General features: G+C 44.8%; 1 protein-coding gene across 1 annotated transcript in view; it reads right to left on the bottom strand.

Annotated features, from left to right (window-relative positions):
- Positions 1-17887, bottom strand: part of LOC143292228 (uncharacterized) — a 94112-nt gene that overhangs the window by 9887 nt on the left and 66338 nt on the right. Inside the window, exons 3-6 of the mRNA XM_076602416.1 lie at positions 15439-15566; positions 4478-4602; positions 2898-3159; positions 1343-1517 (exon numbers count right to left, since the gene is read on the bottom strand). Of these exons, the coding sequence (XP_076458531.1) occupies positions 1343-1517; positions 2898-3159; positions 4478-4602; positions 15439-15566 (690 nt within the window). The remainder of the gene's footprint in view (positions 1-1342; positions 1518-2897; positions 3160-4477; positions 4603-15438; positions 15567-17887) is intronic.

Genomic DNA, 17887 nt, shown 5'->3' with positions numbered 1-17887 from the left:
TAAATGTATGTATACGTGTATGTATATTTATGTGTATAGATAAGATATATATCATGACTGTGTATTTTGGTGTTCCATGAATTCCCATGTGTTTTAACAACCGTGTTTAACATTTCCACTGAATACACACATCTTTCTATTTCATAACGGTTTATTAAATCACTCAAACAATGCCATACACCTGGTCTTATTTGATCTGTTCTGCATATGTAGACAAAGTGATTGACTGTATAACGTTTGTTGAACAAACCCAACGACACCATTAATAAGCGCACAAAAATAGTCACTGCCTTTCAGTACTCACGCCACACTGATCACATTTACCCAAGATTCAGTAGTGAAGTGGTTGATACGAAGCCATCATAACCATCATTGGAATTTGTATTTGTATTTCTTTTTATTACAACAGATTTCTCTGTGTGAAATTCGGGCTGATCTCCCCAGGGAGAGCCCGTCGCTATACTACAGCGCCACTCATTTTTTGGTATTTTTCCTGCGTGCAGTTTTATTTGTTTTTTCTATCAAAGTGGATTTTTGTCAGGAACAACCCTTTTGTTGCTGTGGGCTCTTTTTCGTGCGCTAAGTGCATGCTGCACACGGGACCTCGGTTTATCGTCTCATCCGAATGACTAGCGTCCAGACCACCACTCAAGGTCAAGTGGAGAGGGAGAAAATATCGGCGCCTGAGCCGTGATTCGAACCACCGCGCTCAGATTCTCTCGCTTCCTATGGGGACGCGTTACCTCTAGGCCATCACTCCACTGTTGTCACTGAGGCATTTGGAAAACAAAAACAAAAAAGCACACAAACAAACAAACAAACAAACAAACAAACAACAACACAACAACAACCAAAACACCAAGAAAGAAGCATTCATCGGTTTTTGTTTATTTCCATAGAAAGTGTGCCTGGGAAAGAACTTATTTCTGATCAAGCAATATATACGTCTCTGACTTTAGAAATGCATTTTGAAACAGACGGGATACCAAGTAAATTTCGATCAACATTTGGTCTTTGCAGTGTGCATGCGTGCGTGCGTGCGTGCGTGCATGCGTGTGTGCGTGCGTGCATGCGTGTGTGTGTGTGTGTGTGTGTGTGTGTGTGTGTGTGTGTGTGTGTGTGCGTGTGTGTGTTGATATATGTTGCATGTATGTATGTATGGATGCATGTATGTATGCACACACGCACACACTCACGCACGCACACACACACACACACATACATACACACACATACACACACGCACGCACTCTCTCTCTCTCTCTCTCACACACACGCACACACACACACACGCACACACACACCCACCCACCCCTCCCACACACACACACACGTAACTCACCTCCAGCAGCAGGAAGGACAGGATGGAGATGCTCAGGTAGTGCAGCTTGTGCGCCATCTGCTCGTGCGTCCGGTGCTCGTGGTCCATGGGCTTCATCCTCGGCGGACTCTGACCCACCTCGGCAACGAACGTCAACAGCGACGACAGCACGTTGGTGGCCGTGCCAACGGAGGCGCTGGAAGGAGACGAAAAAAAGAGAGAACACCATTAAATAAAGCAAATGTCTTTTTTTTGTTTTGCTACCCAATCATCTGCACCGTTTCTGTGGCATTACTCTCACGTCACTCACATACACAACCTCTCCCGGTCCCGTCTGTCGCTGTCCCAGTGCCGGAAGTCCACAGGGAAGCATCGATGATAGGTCGCCAGGAGGCCACAACTGTGATCTTTCAGAGCATAGTCTCCCAGAGTGAAAGGTTTTCGGTGGTCTTTCAGATGCTAATTCTCCATTGTGATTGGTTCAATATGGTCTTTCAGAGCCTTGTCCCAAAGTGTGTTGAATGACCGAATACCAGACCACCACCACCACCACCACAAACATCACGCTCAACCCCACTACCACACCACGCCACACCACACTACATCGCACTACACCACTACACACAACCCCTTCACACAACCCTTTCACACCATACTACAACCCACCACACTACACCACACCACACAACCCCCTCACACCACACACAACCCCCTCACACCACACCGCACCACACCACACACACACCCTCACCTCACACTACAGCCTGCCACACTACACACAACCCCCTCACACCACACCACACCATACCACACCAACACCCCCCTCCCACCACACTACAACCACACCACACCACACCACACCACCATACACAACCTCACACCACACCATCACACCCTCCCTCACACCACACAACAAGTAAACACACCACACCACACCACACCACATACACCACACCACGCCACACTACAACCAACCACACCACACCACACTACAACCAACCACACCACACCACACCACCCCCTCACACAACACCACACCACGCCACACCACCCCCTCACACAACACCACACCACGCCACACCACACTACAACCCACCACACCACACCACACCACCCCCTCACACAACACCACACCACGCCACACGACACCACACTACAACCCACCACACCACACCACATACACCACACCACGCCACACTACAACCAACCACACCACACCACACCACCCCCTCACACAACACCACACCACGCCACACCACACCACACTACAACCCACCACACCACACCACACTACAATCCACCACACCACTCCACACCACACTACACCACACTACAACCCATCACACCACACCACACCACACCACACTACACTACAACCCATCATACTACACCACACACACCACACAACAACCCACCACACCACACCACATCACACCACACCAAACTACAACCCATCACACCACACCACATCACACCATACTACAACCCACCACACCACACTACACCACACCACACTACAACCCACCACAAGAGAGCACAGGACAGCACAGCACAGCACACCACACCACAAGCTCACTTGTAAGTCGCCAGGATGGGCCGGCAGTCGGCAGCCAAGTTTGGCCCCGTGTATTCAGATCCAGATCCAGATCCAGATCCAGGTCCAGATCCAGACCCCGAGGCGTTCCAAACGATGAAGCTGGACAGCAGGCGGTCGAAGAGTATGGTGACGTCGTCCTCCCTGATGTCAGTCAGGTCCGCCAGTGCATCCTTATTGTTGGTGTTGTTGTAGAGCTTCTTGGCGAACTCTTTAGTGTGATCCTCCAACGTTAACAGTTGGTCTGTTTCGGGATGATGGAGAAGGGGGGGTTAGAGAGAGAGAGAGAGAGGGGTGAGGGGGAATGGGGGTGGGAAGGTGTTGGTTTTGTGGGGTGGATGAGTGGTTGGGTGGGTGGTGGTGGTGATGATGGTGGTGGTGGTGGTCGCGGTGAGGTAGTGGTGGGTTGAGTGCGTTGAGGGGGTCAGTGTGTGTGTGTGTGTGTGTGTGTGTGTGTGTGTGTGTGTGTGTGTGTGTTTGCCATCACCATCCATACACCACCACCACCACCACCACCACAAGACAACCAACATCACCAACGTTAACCTCCCGTAGCCCCATCACCACCACCACCACCACCATCCACATTACCACCACCTACATCACATCACCACCACCACCGCCATCACAAGACTACCACCACCACCACCACCATCAACTAAAAGCAAAGACCGTCCCCGTCCCCCCCGCCCTTCCCATACTCTCCATCTTCCCAATCCGTTTCTGACCCTCCCCCCAAAAGAAGCAAACACATGTCCTCTTACCGGATACTTCTCATCTCTTCTCATCTTATCTTATCTTCTCTTGCATTCGGATTCTCTTGAGTGAAACTCACCCTAGATGTCGTCAAATTCGTTTTTGTAGTTGTAGTCTCAAAACTGGGTGTACGCATGATTCATAACGTACGTCAGACGCATACCAACGTCTAGGATACTGAAATTTGGAAGGTGAGTTCGTATGACAAGCCATGTACTTTTGTATAATTTGAACTGCATGTTTTTTTTTCTTTCTTCTGTTCAAGCGTTGAAAGGACGTGTGGATTGTCACATAAACGTCACCACACGAGTCAGGCTTTACGATTACATAGACATTTATGACATTTAAACATGCATCTACACCATACAGTCCCCCCTCCCACCACCTGTACCCGAAAAAAAAATCATTATTTAAACACGCATTTACACCATACAGCGTCCCTCTTCCACCCTGTATTTGTCCCCCAAAAGAATAATTATTTAAATACGCAGTTTCACCACACAGTCCCCCCCTCCCCCCTCCCACCACCTATACCGAAAGAATCATTATTTAAACGTGCATTTACACCATACAACCCCCTCCCCCACTCTCCCACCACCTATCCCGAAAAAATCATTATTTAAACATGCATTTACACCATACAACCCCCTCCCCTTCCCACCACCTATCCCGAAAGAATCATTCTTTAAACATGCATTTACACCATACAACCCCCTCCCCCACTCTCCCCACCACCTGCCTCCCCCCCCCCAAGCACCCCCCCACCCCCCAACAAAGAATCGAACTCGGGTCCAGCAAACACTGACCGGTGACCTGGTGGAAGTCCAGGGTCAGCTCCCCCACCACCAGCAGACAGTCCACGACGTTCAGGATAATGATGACCAGCAGCATGTTCTTGGAGTGCAGCACCTCCTCACACTTCCGCCTGGCCCTGTTAAAATAATGATTCTTTCGGGATAGGTGGTGGGAGAGTGGGGGAGGGGGTTGTGTGGTGTAAATGCATGTTTAAATAATGATTTTTTCGGGATAGGTGGTGGGAGGGGGAGGGGGGGACAACAACAGCAGTAGCATTGCATCAACAGATGTGATAATGATGATGATGGTGATGATGATGATGATGGTAATAATAATAATAATAATGATAATGATAATAATAATAATAATAACAAGAACAAGAAGAACAATAATAATGATAACAATAATGATGTTGATGATGATAATGATGGTAATGATGATGATGATGGTGATAATAATAATAATAATAATAATAATAATAATAATAATGATAATAATGACAAGAACAAGAACAACAATAACAATGATAATAATAATGATGTTGATGACGATAACGATGACGACAACAACAACAATAACAATGATGATAATAATAATGACGACAACAACAACAACAATAATGATGATGATGACGACGATGACAACAACAACAACGACGACGATGACGACGATGATGATGATACTACTACTACTACTAATGCGACTACTACTACTGCTGCCGCTGCTCCTGCTGCTACTACTACTATTGATAGATTCTTGTTTAGCGCTTTCCCGCTTTCAAGAGTTCAGAGCGCCTTACAATAAACATTAAACACACACACACACACGCGCGCCGAGTTTGCATGGCTTATGACTGAATGTCATTGGAAAGGTCTGGAAGGTCAATAAATAGGCGTTAAAAAAAAGATGTGATTTTCAGATCATTAAAAAAAACAAAAACAAAAACAAAAAACAAAAACCTGAAATGAGGGAAAGTGGCGAAGCTGGTATGGTAAACTGTTCCAGACGTACATGATGCAAACATCTATAGTACAGACAAAACAGTGTGGTGAACTTGTATGCAGGAAGCGCAGAGGCAGAATCAGACGTTGAACTGGTGACCCAGTTGTCACCAGTGTTCAGGGTACGAGGCCTGAGGGTTCTAGGGTTTCGTCATGGTGTTGTGCCCTTGAGATAGGCACTGTACTCCCCATGTCCCTCACTCCACCCCAGGAGGGAATGGATACCTGATATCGCCGGGTAGCAGAAAACTTTAGTTTTGATTAACGGACACTGGGGCAGTGATTTCATATCCACTGTGTCTGAGGGTTCGGACATAGGAACGGCAGAGATTTCACATCCACTGTGTCTTGGATTCGGACATAGGAACGGCAGAGATTTCACATCCACTGTGTCTGAGGTTCGAACATAGGAACGGCAGAGATTTCACATCCACTGTGTCTGGGGGATTTCACATTCACTGTGTCAGGGGTTCGAACATAGGAACGGCAGAGATTTCACATCCACTGTGTCTGGGGATTCGGACACAGGAACGGCAGAGATTTCACATCCACTGTGTCTGGGGATTCGGACATAGGAACGGCAGAGATTTCACATCCACTGTGTCTGCGGTTCGAACATAGGAACGGCAGAGATTTCACATCCACTGTGTCTGAGGTTCGAACATAGGAACGGCAGAGATTTCATATCCACTGTGTCTGGCAGGCGAGTATTCTACCATGAGACTGTTCTACCACTTTTATTATTATTATTATTATTATTATTATTATCATTTTTTATTATTATTATTATTTTATTTCTTATTTTTTTATGTTCTTTTTCTTTTTCTTTTATTATTATCAATTTTTTTTTACTTTATTAATTTAATTTATTATTTTTTTACTTTATTTTATTATTATTATTATTATTATTATTATTATTATTATTATCTTTTAAAAAATTGATTTAATTTAATTTTATTTATTTTCTTATTAAAAAAAATATTCATTATTTATTTATTTATTTATTCTCAAGGCCTGACGAAGCGCGTTGGGTTACGCTGCTGGTCAGGCATCTGCTTGGCAGATGTGGTGTAGCGTATATGGATTTGACCGAACGCAGTGACTGCTACTGATACTGATCAAGGTTCAAGATGGTTTATTCCCCCCCGTGGGGATGCCGGGGGTCTTTCAGTATAAATAGCAGCCCAGCCTTCTGGAAATTTTGTGCTAGAACCCAACGCGCTTAGTCAGGCCTTGAGAAAACAAACAAACAAACAAAAAAACCAAAACAAAAAACAAACCTTGAATATTTCTCCAATGTCCACCTGACATAACTGCTATTTTGATCTGGTTTCTTTTATCCTCTTAAGTCGTTTCTTGTCTGTTCGTCTGTCAATATGTCAATCCGTCTATCACTATCTTGGCCACCACAACCACCACCAACAACCACATCACCAACTACTAACACCACTTAAAACCACCACCACCACTACCTACTCACCTATCGTCTGTCAATATGTCAATCCGTCTATCACTATCTTGGCCACCACTACCACCACCAACAACCACATCACCAACTACTAACACCACTTAAAACCACCACCACCACTACCTACTCACCTATCCCCACCACCGTCACCTACCACCACCACCGCCATCATCTATCACCGTCACCACCACTACCTATCAACACCACCACCACCGCCACCACCACTACCTATCAACACCACCACCACCACCGCCACCACCACTACCTATCAACACCACCACCACCACCGCCACCACCACTACCTCCACCATCAATCACCACCACCACGACCACCACCACCACCACTACCTATAACCACCACCACAATTACCTACCACCACCACCACCACCACCACCACAATTACCTATCACCACAACCACCACCATCATCACCACCACCACAATTACCTACCACCACCACCACCATTAACTACCTACCACCACCACCACCATCATTACCTACCTACCTACCACCACCACCACCACTCTCTTCACCACCTATCACCACCACCACCACCACCACCACAATTACCTACCACCACCACCACCACCACCACTCTTGTGTGTATGGCGTATTGGAACTCAAGACGACACGACATGATGGAATAAAAAAAAAAAAGAAAAAGAAAGAAAAAAGAAAGAAAGAAAGACGGAAAGAAAGAAGAAGAAAACTGCAAGGCAGAAAGTTTTCTCACATTTTGGAGTAAAAAAACCAAAAGGAGCAGCCTCCAGTTCTCCGCTGCAGGGAAGCAAGATGTCTAACACCAACCTCGACTGAGCGAAAGCACAGCTAACCGCTTTGTCAGTTCCCACATTTTAAGTGTATAAGTGCTCACAACAGGTAAGAGACGTGGCTGTCTACGGATTAAAACACAGCAAGTGGAAGACGAGAGAGGACGGAATTCTGTTCAACACCCCGTCGCACATTCTGCTAACTGTTGACATCTGGTTCAATCTATAATAATTTTTCACCACATAGAACTGACCACTGATCTCTCACTACAATCAATGTGAATTCTCCAAACAGTGCACTTTGCCTTTCGAAGGTGAAAGGGTGGGGGTTGGGGTGGGGTGGTGGGAAAAACAAGACAAGTAAAAAAGACAACAAGAAACAAACAAATACGAAGCCTGATACTGATAATGCACACAGTAACATATGATCGATAAGTGACCAACGTGTTTCTGTGCTGCACCCCTAAGTTCATTAATAATCGTTTGTGTACGTGAGGAAATCATATCACCCATACACCATTGCTCTATCTCTCTGTGTGTGTCTCTCTCTTTGGTTTTTTTTTTCAGTCTAATAAAATCCATCAACACTTAACATAATTTCTCCTTCTTTCTCGTTTCATTCTAAAAGTTTCAGTTTCAGTTTTAAGAAGGTGTAACTGCTGTGTGGATTCATCCACATACGTTGCACACATCCGCTTTGAAAAAGAAAATGGAAAAAAAAAGAAAGAAAAAAACAAAACAAACGAAGAGCAGATGCTTCACCTTCACAAAAACCAGCGTGTAAGTCAGGCCTTGAGACTGAGAGAGAGAGAGACAGAGACAGAGACAGAGAGACAGAGAGACATAGGAGAGGTTCACACTACACGTCCTTGACTGCATGTGATGATAATAATATCAAACATCTCATTACAGAAAGCTCACGAACGGCACTAATTTGTCTTCAGAAAAAGACGGGCGCAATAGCCGAGTGGTTAAAGCGTTGGACTTTCAATCTGAGGGTCCCGGGTTCGAATCTCGGTAACGGCGCCTGGTGGATAAAGGGTGGAGATTTTTCCGATCTCCCAGGTCAACATATGTGCAGACCTGCTAGTGCCTGAACCCCCTTCTGCAAGCAGAAGATCAAATACGCACGTAAAAGATCCTGTAATCTTATGGAAACAAGAACATACCCAGCATGCACACTCCCGAAAGCGGAGTATGGCTGCCTACATGGCGGGGTTAAAACGGTCATACACGTAAAAGCCCACTCGTGTACATACGAGTGAACGCGGGAGTTGCAGCCCACGAAAGAAGAAGAAGAAGAAGAAGAAGAAGAAGACTTCAGAAACAAACAAACAAACAAACAGACAAACAAACAAACAAAGGCCGTTGCAGATGCACACTCTCAGTACAACATTGCTGACTTCTTCTGTTTGTTCTGGTTTTCATATGACACAACGCATAAATGAAATAAAAAAAAAAGCCCCAAAATCACAGATTGAGCAGCACGCACTCCTCCTCTCCCCACAACAAACGCTGAAAGAAGACAGAGCGTTTTATCGCGTGTTTCAGAATGACGGTACAAAATCATTGGCTTTTTTTTCTTCTTCTCTATCTCTCCTCTTCACCCCCTTTATCCCCCTTCCCCCTCCTCCTCCTTCTTCCCCACGACTTATGCTGCATGTCCTGTAAGGAGGAAGATGCTTGCCTGCTTCCAGAGAGGGCCCTAGAGCAGATGGCGGGGACCAATCACAAGCAGACGATAGGAAATGGTCAAAGCACTAGCCTAATTTCTGCTCTGGTGTCTCCCGTATTTGCAATTCCACTTCTTTTTTTTTTCAGAGAGGTATTGATGGAACAGTGAGAGCTAGAGCTGGGGGCTGGAGCTAGGGCAAGAACTTGAGAGAGAGAGGAGAGAGGGGGAGAGAGAGAGAGGGAGAGAGAGAGAGAGAGAGAGAGAGAGAGAGACAGAGAGAGAGGCTGAGAGAGAGTGGGTGAGACAGAGAGAGAGAGAGAGAGAGAGGCTGAGAGAGAGTGGGAGAGAGAGAGAGAGAGAAAGAGAGAGAGAGAGAGGGAAGGGGAAGGGAGGGAGAGATAGACTAAAGAGAAAGATAAATAGAGGAGAGAGAAAGAAATTAAGAGAGAGAAAGAGAGAGAGAGAGAGAGAGAGAGAGAGAGAGAGAGAGAGAGAGAGAGAGAGAGAGAGACAGGGAGTATAGATAAATACGAATTCGCTTTCAGATAAAGTTCGAGGTATTTTTCAAATTAAAAATCAAATTTAAGGAAAAAAGAGAGGAACAATTCTTATTGGCGTGTGGCACATTACAAACAAACAAATGACAATTATATTTTACTGTGATGGTCATTCTGTTACGTCCATCTTCCCTTTCCTCCTCCTCCCCCTGCCCCCCCGCCCCCCCCGCCCCCATCACACCCTCTCTCCCATCCCCAACCCTTGTCATGGCTTATGTCTGTGGGTTATTCTTCACACTGGCTTTGAATGTGGTTTCCTCTTATGGTGCAATGACGGTTCTTTTTAGAAAAAACAACAATTTGTTATATCATTTTATTGTTTAACAACAAAACAAAAGGTCTCAACTTCTTTTTTTTTAATATCCTGAAGGCAAATTTCTGTACACTGTGTGTGTGTGTGTGTGTGTGTGTGTGTGTGTGTGTGTGTGTGAGACATTAAAATGATTGATCAACTGACTGATTGAAAAGTAACGGAGGAAAAGTTTGAAAACAAAACAAACAAAACCCAATGTCCCGTTTCCTGGACAACATTTCAAAAGACAACATCTCTGCTTCTCTTCATTTTTCTTAAGGCTTTGATAACGACCCCCCCCCCCTCCTTCTCCGCCCTCAACCACCCTCCCCTAGCTCCCCCCTCCCCCAACCCCGCCCCCCCTCTCCTCCCCAGGGACAGTAGCTAACAGCAAACCACTGTGGACAACATTTTCAGCTGAACTGGGTTAATGATGGCCTCTTTGATAGCAATCTGTTGGGATTCCTTTCACAGCACACAATATCAGACAGCTTGAGTTGTCCGGCTGTGAAAGAACGCAAGAACAATGCAAATACAGGCCCACTGGTCTGCATCATCCATGGTCATGCGGTAACAAAAGGCTAAAAGCAATGTCAGTATGTAGTGCTTACATTTGCGTGTGTGGAGTGGTGGTGGTGGTGGTGGTGATGGTGGCTTTGTGGTAGGTAACGCGTCCGCTTAGCAAAAGGAAAAAAATACCCGAGAGCACAGGTTCAAACCCGACACTCGCCAGTAGTGTTTGTTTTCTTCCCCACCACTAGACCCTGAATGGTGGGTCAGGACGCTAGTCATTCAGGTGAGACGATAAACCGAATTTCCGTGTTTAGCGTGCAATGAGCGCATGTAAAAGAATCTACGGCAACAGAAAAGATTGTCCCGGGGGGAAAAAAAATCCACTTTAACGGGAAAATGAATACTCTTGTAGGCAGGAAGAATAGGCGGCGCCATCACATTAGCGACGCGCTCTCCCTGGGGAGAGCAGCCCGAATTGCACAAAGAAGTGTGACAAAAGAGCAATACAATACAATACAATACAATACAATACAATACAATACAAGACAAGACAAGACAAGGCAAGACAAGATAAGACTGCATGCATCTCAAGTCTTCAGTGTTCGTCCTAAGGTGCGTGTTGATAGCTTTTGGGTAAAATACTTTGATGGAACATTGTTAAATTCATTGATATTTTAATAAGTGATAAACGAAACACCGGATTTGCATGTGAGTCTTCTCAAGGAGGCAGTACTGCGTTCGGACAAATCCATATACGCTACATCACACCACATCTGCTGAGCAGATGCCTGACCAGCAGCATGACCCAACACGCTTAGCCAGGTCTTGATTGCATGCACGTACATTTGTGTACACATCAGGTTGGATTTCGTCTACATGATTTTGCCACGTGGCAACCCTTTTTGTTGCCTTGGGTTCTTTTTCAGTGCGCCAAGTGCATACTACACATGGGACCTCAGTTTATCGTCTCATCTGAATGACTAGACGCTCAGTTTGATTTTCCAGTCAAACTTGGGAGAAAGGGCGAGGGCGGGATTCGAACCCAGACCCTTACGGGAGATGAGCGTCTTAACCACTGTGCCACTTTCCACCTACCTGTGAGTGGGTGTTTTTTTTTTCCTTTTATACCTTTACCCAAAGCACCCGCACATGATCGGGTTGGAGTTTATTTTCTTATCTGAATCAGAAGCGAATTTACTCTACCTGCAGGAGTGAACGAATTTCCTTCTAAAGAATTACACTGGCTTCCCGTTGAGCTGAATATTCAGTACAATATCGTATGTCTCTGACAGGCGTAATAGTCGAGTGGTTAAAGCGTTGGACTTTCAATCTGAGGGTCCCGGGTTCGAATCACGGTAACGGCGCCTGGTGCGTAAAGGGTGGAGATTTTTAAAATCTCCCAGGTCAACACATGTGCAGACCTGCTAGTGCCTTAACACCCTTCGTGTGTATACGCAAGCAGAAAATCAAATACGCACGTTAAAGATCCTGTAATCCATGTCAGCGTTCGGTGGGTTATGGAAACAAGAACATACCCAGCATGCACAACCCCGAAAACGGAGTATGGCTGCCTACATGGCGAGGTAAAAACGGTCATGCACGTAAAAGCCCACTCGTGTACATACGAGTAAACGTGGGAGTTGCAGCCCACGAACGAAGAAGAAGAAGAAGTATGTCTCTGTTTTCACGTTAATTTCTGGAATTGCACGCAACGCAGTGCATTTCTGAAGTTTAAACTAAATACGTGCTTTCAAGGTATCTCCCCTCTTTCGCTGATGATAGAATGTTTTTTTTTATGGTTGCCTGTTTCTGATCGAATAGACTATAAGCTATCCACTCTGACCTTTTCTGCAGTCAACGGATCTGGCCCCAAATATCTTTCTGAACTCATCCATATCTATACCCCGTCTCGCCAGCTCCGTTCTTCCTCTGATACTCGACTTCTCAGGATACCTCACGTCAGAAGTAAGACCTATGGACACAGATCGTTTTCTTTTCAATCGCCAAAGACGTGGAACAAGCTCCCTGATAACCTCCGTCATTCTGATTCCCTCGCATCTTTTAAATCTCGTCTCAAAACTCACCTTTTCCCTCAGCAATAAGTTCAATTGTGGCAGGTCCACAACTACATGCATGTATATGAATGTGTATTGTGTGTGCGTGTGTCTATGTAAGTTTGTGCCTGCCTATGTGTGCGTATGTGTTTGGGTAGCTGTTAGATACACATGTATGTTAAAATGTATGTATGCAGTGTGTGTGTGTGTGTGTGTGTGCGTGCGTGCGCGCGCGCGCGCGCGCGTGTGTGTGTGTGTGGTCACATTTTGGTGTGTGTATGTAACATAGATATAATGTTTTATGTTATCAAAAGCGTTTTTGTACAGCACCTAGAGCAGATTTCTGGATAGTGTGCTATATAAGTATCCATTATTATTATTATTATTATTCCCAAATTCTAGAGAAAGAAACACGACAGAAGAGCTTTTAGTTCTTCAGATGTATAAACATGGAATTCACAATCCCTCTCACTCACATCAAACGTCTTCTTCTTCTTCGTTCGTGAGCTGCAACTCCCACGTTCACTCGTATGTACACGAGTGGGCTTGGCTTTACGTGTATGACCATTTTTTTTTTATCCCGCCATGAAAGCAGCCATACTCCGCTTTCGGGGGTGTGCATGCTGGGTACATGTTCTTGTTTCCATAACCCACCGAACGCTGACATAGACTACAGGATCTTTAACGTGCGTATTTGAAACTTCTGCGTGCGTATACACTCGAAAGGGGTTCAGGCACTAGCAGATCTGGACATATGTTGACCTGGGAGATCGGAAAAATCTCCACCCTTTACCCACCTGGCGTCGTATCCGTGATTCGAACCCAGTACCCTCAGATTAAAAGTCCAACGCTTTAACCACTCGGCTATTCCGCCTGTCACTCACATCAAACGAATTAAAAAAAAAGTGTGTGTGTGTGTGTGTGTGTGTGTGTGTGTGTGTGTGTGTGTGTGTGTGTGTGTGTGTGTGTGTGTGTGCGCGCGTTCGTGTGTGCTTTATGCTCGACTGACGTGTCATTGTTATGTGCTTTCAGAGATTTGAAATTGCTAAATGTTCTATTGCTACAACTATAACAACGTGAACAACGACTACCACCACTACTACAATCAACAACCATCTACCTGAAGATCTAGTCATCAGTCCCATCCATATGTAATATGCAGCTTCTGTTCAAACGTGTGTGTGTGTGTGTGTGTGTGTGTGTGTGTGTGCATGTGTGAGTATGCACAAGTTTTTATATTGATATGCACACTTGTATGTATCCTAATCTCTACTGTACCTGTGTTTGTGTATGATTTTCGATTTATGTTGGTATCTTGTTATGTACTATCCCCCCCCCCCAATATTCCTTGTGACCCCGGTACACTTGGTAATAAAGACATATTCTATTCTATTCTACTACTACAGGAGGAAGGGGGCAGAATGATGAACACGATTGTCTGCAAGCAGAGTGTCCCTCGATCCCCATTCTCGCCCTTAGTCCCAAGTTTGACTGAAAAATCAAACTGAGCGCTTTCCCATTGATAAACACCGAGGTCCCGTGTGCAGCACGCACTTGGCGCACTGACAAAGAACCCATGGCAACGTTAAGTGTTGTCCTCTGGCAAAATTCTCCAGAAGACCTGATAAAAGAGAGATGTGTAAATGCGGGAAATTTAAAGTTAACAGAATCACTTGTGTTATTTGGACATGATGTGACAATAACAACTGATGCTGTTTTGTGTTTTATAATATTGTTTGCAAAGTATTACTTATATTTATGTAAAATTGAGGACAGCTTTCTAGAAATATAAGTTTTTTTGAACAAATTAAAAACTCGATATAGAATTGAAGAATATAATGCATACATTAACTTTAACCATGCCATTTTCTCTGCCAGATGGCTGCCTTACAAATTAGTGATCACAAATGATTAGTAACCTGTTCATGATTAACGAAAATTAACCACCCATATTTATTTTCCTTTTATTGATATTCATAAGAAATGATTGAGGTGTTCACTTGCTGTGAGCGTGTTCTAAGATACTTGGCAGTTTGTATTCCTTGACAGCTTGTGTAAGATCTTTAAGAAATGAATGATAATACTCCTGTGTCTATCAGAGTATTTATGGTGTTTTTTTTTCTTCTTCTTTATAAATGTCCATTAAGATGCTGTTGTTGTAAAATGTCAACCTATCAAAATGGAATTAAAAAAATGTTTAAAAAAAATTCCCCAGAAGAAATCCGCTCTGATAGGTACACAAATAATCATGCATTAAATGCGCTAAAGATCTGACAAGGCTGCTCAGGCATCCGTCAGCCCAGCACATGTGGTGTAGCATAAATGGAATTTTTTCTGAATGCAGTGACGCCTCTTTATATGAAACTGAAAACTGCTACCACTACTACCTCTGCTACTACTACTACTACTACTACCACGACGACGATGACGACGACGACCACCACCACCACCACCACTACTGCTTCATGACCATGATCGTCACCACCACCACCATCATCACCACCACTACTACTGCTGCTACTACTGCTACTACTGCTGCTGCTACTGAAACTTCTACGGCACCATGTTCATCATGACAATGATCGTCACCACCACCACCACCACCACCACCACCATCATCATAATCGATAATAATCCTGACCTGCCGATGACCTCCCTTGGAGGGAGTTGCTCCTCCCAGCGTATCTCATCCTCCAGCTCTGTCTCCAGCTTGTTATCCTCCCCCAGGCCATTGATGCTGGCGATCTTCAGGGTCTGCGCCGCTAGCACCTGGAGAGGAAACAGGACGAAACTGTTATTGTTGATTGTTAAAACGTTTTAAAAATCCTATAGCCTTTTATAGCCATCCGAGGCATGGCAGCAAATTTCATGTCCACTGTGTAACGATTCCCTTGTTCGAAAACAGAAACATTGACCGATGAACTTCCCGTGTACTTTGATGATAGAGTCATTCCCCTTTATGTTTCTATGTGACGATTTCCTGTTAAGTTCAGTTTAATTCAGTCACTTAAGGAGGCGTCACCGCGTTCGGACAAATCCATGTACGCTACACCACATCTGCTAAGCAGATGCCTGACCTGAAGGAGGAAGAGGAGGAGGAGGAGGAAGAAGAGGAAGAGTAGCAGCAGCAGAGAGAGAGAAGAAGAGGAAGAGGAAGAGGAAGAGGAAGAAGAGGAAGAAGAAGAAGAAGAAGAAGAAGAAGAAGAAGAGAGACAGACAGACAGACACACACACACACACACAGAGAGAGAGAGAGAGAGAGAGAGAGAGAGAGAGAGAGAGAGAGAGAAATCTCCGCTCAGTTCACTTCGGTTTCTCAAGGAGTCACCACTTCGTTTGGACCATTCGCTGTACCACACATGGTATGCAGATGCCTGACCAGCAGCGTAACTGCACGCACGCGTTGTAAGTTAGGTCTTTAGGAAAAAAACAACAACAAAAACAAATGAAAATGATAGTATTAATAATAATAATAATAATAATAATAATAATAAGAAGAAGAAGAAGAAGAAGAAGAAGAAGAAGAACAACAACAACAACAGCAACAACAGCATCAGCATCAGCAGCAGCAGCAGAGAAGAAGAAGAAGAAGAAGAAGAAGAAGAAGAAGAAGAAGAAGAAGAAGAAGAAGAAGAAGAAGAAGGAGGAGGAGGAAGAGGAGGAGGAGGAGGAGGAGAAGAAGAAGAAGAAGAAGAAGAAGAGGAACAACAACAACAACAACAACAACAAACACAACCGTCGAGTTTTCAGTGCTATCAGTCACACAACACGCACACACAAAGACGCTGTTCTTTTTCTTTCAAATGCATTCATCTAGCTTCTTAATTAAGTGGAGCATTCTGGGAGGAAAGAAGCGATCTGCCATAGAATCAATCTGTATTGCATTGTCTTCTGCCGTGACGCAGTGCCACAGTGCTTGTTCCTGCGAAAGAACGGAGTACTGGTGTGCGTGCCTACGGCTTCATGTGTTCACATCTCTCTCTCTCTGTGTCTCTCGTTCGCTCACTCACGCTGTCTCATATCATTTTTCTCTCTCTCTCGCTCGCTCACTCAGGCTATCTAATCTCATCTCTGTCTCTCTCTCTGTCTCTCTCTCTCTCTCATCTCATCTCTCTCTCGTTCGCTCACGCTCTCTCATCTCTCTCTCTCTCCTTTTGTTGAGGATAGTATCTGGTTGTCTGACCCCTCCCACCCCCCGCCCCATCTCTCTCTCTCTCTACATGCCGTTTATGCAATCTGGGTAAGGAAGATGAACTGCATTTTTTTTGGTTCTGTTGCCTTGCTTTGAGTGACTTTAGACAAAGACTGATTCAACCTAAATATCAATAGAGACCCGTCTAATTTTAGGTTTCATTTACTCAAGTCTTCAAGGCACGAATAAACTCTGTATAACTTAGCCATATACATACACGCAGCATTGAAGAGATTACGTACAGTAACTTCGTGAATGTTGTTGAATATTTGTGTTAACTATTTTTGGTTGATTTGAATTGTCGATTTACTGTTTCATGTCATTTTCTCATTATCATTTATAATTGAATCTCCCTTCAGCCGCCGATATTTTCTCCCCCTCCACTAGACCTTGAGTGGTGGTCTGGACGCTAGTCATTCGGATGAGACGATAAACCGAGGTCCCGTGTACAGCATGCACTTAGCGCACGTAAAAGAACCCACGACAACAAAAGGGTTGTTCCTGGCAAAATTCTGTAGAAAAATCCACTTTGATAGGAAAACAAAACCCAAATAAAACTGCATGAAGGAAAAAAAAAAATAAAAAGGGTGGCGCTGTTGTGTTACGACGCGCTCTCCCTGGGGAGAGCAGCCAGAATTTCACACAGAGAAATCTGTTGTGATAAAAAGAAATACAAATACAAATACAGTAAGGGGCTCTGGCCTTATCTGAATAAAACATTCGTTCGTTTGTTCGTTCTCTCCATCTCGATCACAATCCCCTCTCTCACTCTACTCTCTCTCTCCGCCCCCCCCCCCCCCCCTCAGACCCCACCCCCACCCCTACTCCGGGCTGTCTCTCCTTTCTTTGAGGAGAGTGGAGAGTGGAGAGTGGAGAGAGAGTAGTGTGGTGGTGACAG

Source organism: Babylonia areolata, chromosome 18, assembly GCF_041734735.1.
Source record: "Babylonia areolata isolate BAREFJ2019XMU chromosome 18, ASM4173473v1, whole genome shotgun sequence".
Taxonomy (NCBI): Eukaryota; Metazoa; Mollusca; class Gastropoda; order Neogastropoda; family Buccinidae; genus Babylonia; species Babylonia areolata.
The sequence above is the reverse complement of the archived record's forward strand: the minus strand, read 5'-3'. Positions and strand labels throughout refer to the sequence as shown.